The sequence below is a fragment of the Microtus pennsylvanicus genome, chromosome 2 (assembly GCF_037038515.1).
Source record: "Microtus pennsylvanicus isolate mMicPen1 chromosome 2, mMicPen1.hap1, whole genome shotgun sequence".
Classification (NCBI taxonomy): domain Eukaryota; kingdom Metazoa; phylum Chordata; class Mammalia; order Rodentia; family Cricetidae; genus Microtus; species Microtus pennsylvanicus.
Window position 1 is genome coordinate 79,002,031 of NC_134580.1, and position 8,953 is coordinate 79,010,983.

Here is an 8,953-nt window from a genome sequence, read left to right on the forward strand (position 1 = left end):
GCCGATTGTGGTGGTACACGCCTTTAATTCCAGCACTTGGGAGGCAGAGGTGGGCAGATCCCTGTGAGTTGGAGGTCAATATGGTCTACAGAATGAGTTCCAGGGCAGTCAGAGAAACCCTGTTTTGCAAAACAAAACAAAAAGGGAGAGAGAAAGAAAAGAAAGAAGGAAGGAGAGAAGGAAGGAAGGAAGGAAGGAAGGAAGGAAGGAAGGAAGGAAGGAAGGAAGGAAAGAAGGAAGGAAGGAAGGGGAAGAAAGGAAGGGAGAGACAGGAAGAAAGAAAGAAAGAAAGAAAGAAAGAAAGAAAGAAAGAAAGAAAGAAAGAAAGAAAGAAAGAGGTGTTGCCTTGGAGGCAAGCTTTGAGATCTTTATGCTCAAGCTACACCCGGGGTCGTGCACATTTCTGCTGCCTGCGGATCCAGATGTAGAATTCTTAGATGCCTCACCAGTACCATGTCTGCTTGCGTGCTGCCACGTTTCCCACAATGACGATGATGGAATAAACCTCTGAACTGTAAACCAACTCCAATTAATGCTTTCCTTTATAAGAGTTGCCCCAAGTCAGGTAGTGGTGGCACATGCCTTTAATCCCAGTACTCGGAAGGCAGGGGCAGGTGGATCTCTGTGAGTTCAAGGCCACTTGGTCTAGAAGAGCTAGGTTCAGGACAGGCTCCCAAGCTACAGAGAAACCTGTCAAAAAAAAAAAGTTGACTCTGTCAGTGTGCCTCTTTACAACAATAGAAACCTTAACTAAGACATAGGAGAGAGGAAACAAAGCACACATATCTGTATAAACACATTCTTAACAAAATGCGACGGAAACATTTGTTTCTGCAACTGGTCAGGTGGCTTTAGCTAGTATTTGTGATTCACTTCCTCTATGACCCATTCTGTATTTCCTCTACCATCAGCAAGCACCTCAACAGGTCTTGGTTCTGTTCTTGGAGGAGAAACCTATACCTTCATCCGTGAAGGGTCTTTGCTCTTTGTAATCCATCCTGGATTGGGTTGTTGTCATTCCCATTGACTTTAATCACAGGACAAGGCAGCACTAAGAGATGCCCTAAAGGATCTTCTATTCCCCAGACATAATCTTTCTTACCTCCCTTGTGGAAAAGGCAATCCAATTTCCCTTGGTTATCTAGACCAGTCTCTCCTCCAAACACTTACTCCTTTCTTAGCCTGTTGACTTAAGGGCATCAGAAGCCCAAAGTAGCCAGGGGAAGTCTGAGCTTTCAGTTCAATGAAGTGTTAATTGTGGCTCCTTGCAGGAGCATTCCCTCCTCAGGACCCAAAACTTCTAGCAAAACTTAAATTGTCAGAAACAGGAAACAAAACTTTTTATTTTTTAATCCCTTGATTCCTGGGCCTGTGCATCCTGGCTATAGAGAAAAAAAAAACTGTACCACAGTAGACAGTGGCTCAAAGCATATATTGCCTTCTTGAAAATTCTGCTCCATCCCTCCAGGCTTCTGCCACCTAATCGGTAATGTAACTGTGTCTTCAAAAGACCATGCAATCTTTCTATCATGCCAGCTGCTTCAGGATGATGGGAAACATGGTGAGATCAATGAACTCCATGACCACAGGCCTGCTGCCACACGTGTCTGCCTGTGAAGCAATACTGTGTGGGGTACCATGATGGTGAATAAGGCCTTCTGTAAGCCCACAGATATTGCTTTTGGCAGAAGTGTTGCATGCAGGGAAGGTAAATTCCTAATCCAAGTAAGTATCTACTCTAGCAAGGACAAATAAAGCCTTGTCCTTTCCACAGAGGAAGTGGCCCAATATAGTCAACCTACCACCAGGTTGTTACCCCAGGGAGTGGTACCATAGCTGGGGTTCAGTGTTGGTCTCTTCTGTTGGCAGAGGGTGGGTATAATATGTTAAATGATAAAGAGAAATTAAGGTTGCAAATGGAAGGTTACTAATCAGCTGACCTACTAATAAAGGGAAGCTTATCCTGGATTACCCAGTGGATCCAATGTAACCACAAGGGCACTCAAAAATTGAAGAAGGAGCTTCTTCTTCTGGAAAACACCACATGGCGGATGACACCGGTGCAGTGGGAGGGCCTGGAGGACCTGGGTTGGGGTGGGGGGCCAGGATTAGGAGGCCATGGCGGCTTCTTCCGTGGAGGATTTGGCAGCTGTCTTAGAGGCCAGGCTGTGGCCTAGGCGGAGGCCGCAGGGCAAAGCTGAAGACAAGGAGTGGATTCCCGTCACCAAGCTGGGCCGCCCGGTTAAGGACATGAAAATCAAGTCCCTAGAGGAGATCTACCTGTTCTCCCTGCCCATTAAGGAGTCCGAGATTATTGACTTTTTCCTGGGAGCTTCCCTAAAGGATGAGGTTCTGAAGATCATGCCCATGCAGAAGCAGACTAGGGCAGGCCAGCGGACCAGGTTCAAGGCTTTTGTTGCTCTTGGGGACTACAATGGTCACGTAGGTCTGGGTGTTAAGTGCTCCAAGCCACTGCCATCTAAGGGGCCATCATCTTGGCCAAGCTTTCTATTGTCCCTGTGTGGAAAGGCTACTGGGGGAACAAGATTGGCAAGCCCCACACTGTTCCTTGCAAAGTGACAGGCCGCTGTGGTTCTGTGCTAGTGCGTCTCATCCCTGCCCCCAGAGGCACTGGCATAGTCTCCGCTCCTGTGCCTAAGAAGCTACTGATGATGGCTGGCATTGATGACTGCTACACATCAGCCAGGGGATATACTGCTACTCTGTGCACCACCTTTGATGCCATCTCTAAGAACTACAGCTACCTGACCCCCAATGATGTGGGAGTGTCATATATCAATCTGTTGATTTCATTGGCTAAGCAATAAAGAAACTGCTAGGCCCATTGGATAGGCCCACCCTTAGGTGGGTGGAGTAAACAGAACAGAATGCCGGGAGGAAGAGGAAGTGAGCTCAGACTCGACAGCTCTCTTCTCTCGGGAGCAGACGCAGGAGAGACGCCATGCTACCTGCTCCAGGGAAGACGCATGCTATGAAGCTCCGACCCAGGATGGACTTAGGCTAGAATCTTCCCGGTAAGCGCACCTAGGGGCGCTACACAGATGATTAGAAATGGGCTAAATTAATATGTGAGAATTAGCCTAGAAGAGGCTAGATAGGAATGGGCCAAAGCAGTGTTTAAAAGAATACAGTTTCCGTGTAATTATTTCGGGTAAAGCTAGCCGTGCGGGCGGGGTGCTGGGGACGCAGCCCTGCCACCGTCCATATTACTACACCCCAACCCCTGGAAAGAGACTGTGTTCACCAAGTCTCCTTATCAGGAATTCACTGACCATCTTGTGAAAACCCACACCAGAGTCTCTGTTCAGAGGACTCAGGCTCCAGCTGTGGCCACCACATAGGGTTTTTATACAAGAAAAATAAAAGTGAATTGAGTCTGTTAAAAAATTGAAGAAGGAAATATAAAAGATAGAGTGATACAATGCAAGAAGGACTTAATATATCTCTCTCACCTTTATGATGAAGAAAGGGGACCATGATGGGACCAGGAAATCTAAGTAGTCTCAAAAGATGGCACCTTTATCTTGGGGGTAAGTAACAACTGCCCATTGGACTTAACGTGCACTCAATAGGAGGGAGTTTGTGCCCAGCACTATAAACACCTATGACTGGAGATGTCATAGACATACAAGAGAACCTACTACTACTACCGTGTTCCTAAACCAATACAATTTCTAGTTGTATCCTAAGAATCTATCCTTGCACCCACAGCTAACTGTAGCTCTCATGCCTCATCAAAGAAGCATCTTTTTTATGCAGCAGTTGGAGCCAATTACATAGTATAATGACCAATCAAAATACAGCAAGTAAGTGATCATGGGGTGTTCCATCCTCAGTTGGTACATCTGCAGTCCAATCCCTACACCTAAGACTTAGGGGGAAATCCTGAAGGAATGGGTAGAAAGGTTGTAATAACCAGAAGACCAGGATACCTGTGATATCTAAAATTACAAAATAATCCCATCCTAGTTTAGAATTATGTATAATAAAGGGTTATTTATTTAGGGGTAGACTCACAGATCACTGTCCTAGATCACAGTAGTCTGTATGAACAGGGAACAGGAACTGAATCTAGTAGCTGGAAGCAAGAGAGCAAGCTTTATAGCTTCATTTACAGTATAAAAGATCATGCTCAAGAGGGCTGGTATCTTAAAGGCTATTGGCTGAAGAGCTCCCACAGCACCTCTCCCTTTTGTTTAAATAAGGGAGTTCCAAACCCAATACAAAACTATATACACTAGGAACAGATATCAAGTATAAGATTAGAATTATAACTAGCATAAACAATATTAAGCAAGGAACATATGCTAAATATTTTAATAAACATTTTATTCTACGGAGTATAAGTCTTGCATTGGAAATGACTTGGCTAAATAAGAGGACAATGGTAACTATGACTATCTAATCTTCAACTCCATCGAAGGCCTGAGAAGGGACATAATATTACTTGAGTAGGCACGAAGTACAATCAAGCAGCTTCCAAAATGTACAGTATATGACAGAGACAACTGGCTGCCTGAGCAAACACCCAAAGTATCATTTGCAATGTTGAAGCAATTAACTTTGGCTAAGGCCTAGAGTAACTGACAGACCATTTTTAGAGGCAGGAAAATTTTCAGAACCGTCTTATTCTGTCTTGTCAAGGTTTGACAGTCTTTTTTCTTGTATCTACTTGTCTAGTCTGGACATTGTGTACTTTGTCAGTGGTCGAGGCATGGGCAGTTCCTTGCCCAAAGGCCAGTTGTGCCAAGAAGAAAACAAACTCCAAGTGAAATGTCTTTGGTGCTCAACACTCTCCCAGGAATAGATTGGTGCTGCCAGGAGCAATCGTGTCTCATGTCAACAGAATCCTAAGTTATTTAAACACATTCTACAGATTTTTGAAGTGGTTGAAGGTTAGCTATCTATGCAGAATACAATCTCTATTATATCTAATTAGTCTGGCTAAAAGTATAACAAACATGAATGACTATTGGTAATACTTACTACCTATATAACTTAATGATTAAGACTTCATATCAGAATATCAAACAATCTTTAAACAATTGTGTAGTAAAGGAGGACAATGACCTCAAAATGCAAACTATGTATAAATATTTTGATCAGAGGTATGCTCCCACAACATACCTGCTATAGCATAATGTCATTTAGATATGACAGGGAAACTGCACCCATGAAATCTCAACAATACAGTCCCTGAACAAGATTTGCATAGTGGCAATGCCAGTTGACATGCCAGTGTGGATGGAGGATCTTTCACAAGACTCTGCCCATAGAGAAAGAACCAGGCAGTCAATGATGGCTTAGAAAGGGAAAAATCAGCCTTTCCAGGGACAAGCTCCTTGATAGACTATTCAATCCGAAGCACTCAGCCCTAAACACATAAATATATGAGCAGCACTTAAAGAACAACACTAATAAAGGAGAAGAGGTCATGAATTTGAGAGGGAGTGGGGAAAGACAAGAGAGAACTTGGGGTGGGAAGATGGAGAGGTGAAAATGATATAAATATAGTACTTATGTTTGAAATTCTCAAAAAATTTAAAATACAAAAACAGAAGATAGAAAAGCCAAGAAAGCAAATTCTTACTTGGACCCTCAAGAAAGACAGATAGCTAAGTTGATTGACATCCTGAGCTCAGCCAATGATGCCTAAGGCCAGACACCTTCATTGAGTCTCCCTGTGGCTTGATACCAGGGTCGTAGTCAAGAATGTAACAGACATGACCCTACCCCCACAGGGTTTATAAGGTGGCTGTTCTGTGGTAACTAGCTCTTTGTGAAAGCCTGTTGGTCAATGACCATGGTGCTACCAAGAGTTAGAAGGTGCAAGTCAGGACAGCAATCCAGCAGGAGTGTGCAGAGAACTATGAAGAGAGAAAATTGCACTGCATCACTCTGTCTGTTACAGACTGCATGTTTATGTGCCGGCTAAAACGGTCATACATCAAACTCTTAGCCATCAATGGGATAGTATTAGGAGATGGAAACTTTGGCAGTAAGTAGGTGGTGCAGATGGAAGCCTCATGAATGGGATTAGCCACCTTGTAAGAAGAGAGATTCATGAGCTTGCTATAATAAAACACTACATGAATATAGCCACCTGCCAAGCAGGAAGCAGACCCTTAACCAGTAAATAGATCTGTGAGTACCTTGCTCTTGGGATGCCCAGCCTCTAGCTATGGAGCTATGGAAAACTTCATTAACAACCCGCTTGCTATCAGTTGGGCTTGCCTACAATTTTACTTTCTTCTGCTTTATCCCAAGCAGTTTTTAAAAGGCCTCAAGTATCTGTCCTTTGAAAAATTCCTTTGGACATTTTATATTGTTCAAAATATTATATTAGGAAATATCTCCATAAACTTAAATAATGAAACATTCATTTATTATGCGTTGGATACTGTGCTAAGTCAGACTCCTGTCAGCCATATGAATTATGTTTCTGTCTTGTCCGTTTATAGGCAGTGCAGTTGAGGCTCAGAGCAGTTTTCTTACTTGGGCTGAGAGACGACTTGTTGTTAAAGTGCTTGCCATACAAACACAAAGATCCCACCACTACTTAATATGCTTCATGTATGAGCTCTTGCCTATGATCACAGCTCCAGGGAGCAACGACAGGAGGATCCTTGGGTCTTGATGGCCAGCTGCTCTAGCCAACTCAGTGAACTAGCTCTATATTCAGTAAGAGGTCTGTCTTTTAAATAAGATGGAAGAGTCTTGGGGTAAACATTTGCTCCACTGCTCAAGCCTGATGCCCTAAGTCCAGTCCCGAGCATCCATGGTAGAAGGACAGTACAGACTCTTAAGAGTTGTCCTTTGACCTCTACACATTCAGTTATGGTGGCACTTCCACCCCCAACAGGCCTACACACAATAACAATAAATAAAATTGAATTTAAAAAATTAGATAGGAAATGACTGAAGAAGACTTCTGAATCATTCTCTGGCATCCACACACATACAGACATGCATGCAAACTCATGGACATACATCATTATCTTTTTTTTTTTTTTATTCTCGGAATAGGAAAATTTATTACTGTGCTTCCACTGTCAAAACTTAGAATCTTGGTCTTTCCTTCTTGCCTTTGTAGAGGGCCAAAAGGGACACGTTGGCTACTTTAACAACCTTAAAGCGGACTCCAGGAATATCACCTACAGCATGACACTTTCGACCAAATCCAGCAACCAGAGCTTCATCGTTTTCCTCAATGAAGTTCAAGCAACCGTCATTGGGGACGAAAGCTGTGATCTTGCCGTTCTTGATGAGCTGCACCCTGACACACTTCCTGATAGCAGAATTTGGCTGCTTGGCTTCAACTCCTACTTTTTCCAGCACGATTCCCTTGGCATGAGAGGCACCTCCAAAAGGATTGGCCTTCAGGGCTGTGCCCAAGTGGGCTTTCTTGTATTGTTTGTCATGCCACTTCTGGTCCCGTCGCTGGCTGCGGAGCTTCCTGGCAGTACGGAGACCACGACACTTGCCCATCTTGCCGACGCCACGGGTCTGAGAGAAAGCCATCATTATCTTTATATGTTAACATTTAGTTGCTTGTTCACAGAGCCAGCAAATGGCAGGCATAACACTGGACTTCTGAGCTGTGTCCTTGATCACTGTCACAAAGCAAGAGCAGAAAAGGTACAGAAAAAGAAAAAGCCTCTATTTTCCTTTAAATTTTTTTTTGTAGACTGTGGCCCTTAGATAATATAATTAATGTCTGTTTTGTTCTCATCCCTGAGCTACTTAAATGGTTATCCCCCCAGTCAGTGATTTTTTTTTTAACCTCCCAGTACTTTTTTCTTTTACAAATCCGTCTCTAGAATTTTAATCATTCTGGGCTCACTTCTCTGACAGCTTAACCACTGAGAGGAGATGTGTGCTGGAATTGCAATCACAAAAGTGCCCTGAAAACTGAGAGAGAGAGAGAGAGAGAGAGAGAGAGAGAGAGAGAGAGAGAGAGAGAAGCAGCAACAGCCCCTAACTTTCATAGTACATCTAGTACATCTGATCTACACAGGAAATTAGAAAACATCACATACTCATATATTTACCTGGAAAAATACTTGAAATGAAATGAAAAGTGAGATTTACAGTTATTTAGATTTTGATTAAAAAATGTTTATCCCTTATCTAAGGCTCCAGGACACTGGAAATGAAGGAGCAGCAAGAACGCTTACTTTATAGAACTTTAATGACCTTCTCGTATTGTGTTATATTGCTGTTTCTTAAGCCTGTGGTCAAATACAATAGCTTTATTAAAGCTGTGATTCAGTTAAGAAAGGCGAATGAACTCTTCTGCCACGGGAGGTGAGGAATGGGAGAAGCCAGTATTCTAGGAGAAGAAAACCCTTCCAAAAGTACAGAAAAATATAGGACACAGGGTGGTTCGCCAGATGGGCTGGGGTGTGTTCTGCTTAGGCAATGCTTTTCCAAATTCACTGATAAAAGAGATATTTAGTTACTGGTCCATACTATAAGGTGAAGAAAAAGGAGGTCTCTGGTGGTTGTGTGGATACCTGATCATGCTTGCTTATGTTGTCCCAAGTTCCCATGTGTGATGGTAATAATAATATAGTATAATTACTACTACTACAACAACAAGAACAGTGTTCACATTTGTTAGTCATTTGTAATGGACCAGGTGTCCTAGCCCATTTCTTTCTGTATTTTCAATACTTCAATATAAGTACACATTGTAAATTGAATAAATTCTCGTCTGTTCCCTCTTCTTTCCTTTTCATGCTCCTCCCAACTTCTGTAAGTCTCCCTCATTCCCCTAGACAGTTTCTTTTGTGTCATGTATGTGTATGCATGATTTTACATGTTTGTATAAAATATAGGAACCACAAATAAGAGAAATACACAATACTTTTCTGAGCCCACGTTAATCCGCTTAATACCGTTATCTCTAATGAAATCCATTTCCCAACAA

At 42.8% G+C, this 8,953-nt stretch overlaps 1 protein-coding gene and 1 pseudogene across 1 annotated transcript; one reads left to right on the forward strand and one right to left on the reverse strand.

Moving 5' to 3' along the window:
* The first annotated feature begins 2,044 nt into the window (after positions 1-2,044).
* Positions 2,045-3,379, forward strand: LOC142844886 (small ribosomal subunit protein uS5-like; annotated as a pseudogene).
* A 3,686-nt stretch (positions 3,380-7,065) lies between these two features.
* LOC142844887 (small ribosomal subunit protein uS12-like) lies at positions 7,066-7,534 on the reverse strand. Its single transcript, XM_075963672.1, has one exon. It carries the CDS (start codon positions 7,507-7,509, stop codon positions 7,081-7,083), a length of 429 nt encoding a protein of 142 aa, XP_075819787.1. The 5' UTR covers positions 7,510-7,534; the 3' UTR covers positions 7,066-7,080.
* Between the last annotated feature and the right edge of the window lie 1,419 nt (positions 7,535-8,953).

Coding starts and splice junctions, on each gene's coding strand:
- LOC142844887 (XM_075963672.1), bottom strand. CDS start 7,509: ATGGGCAAGTGTCGTGGTCTCCGTACTGCCAGGAAGCTCCGCAGCCAG.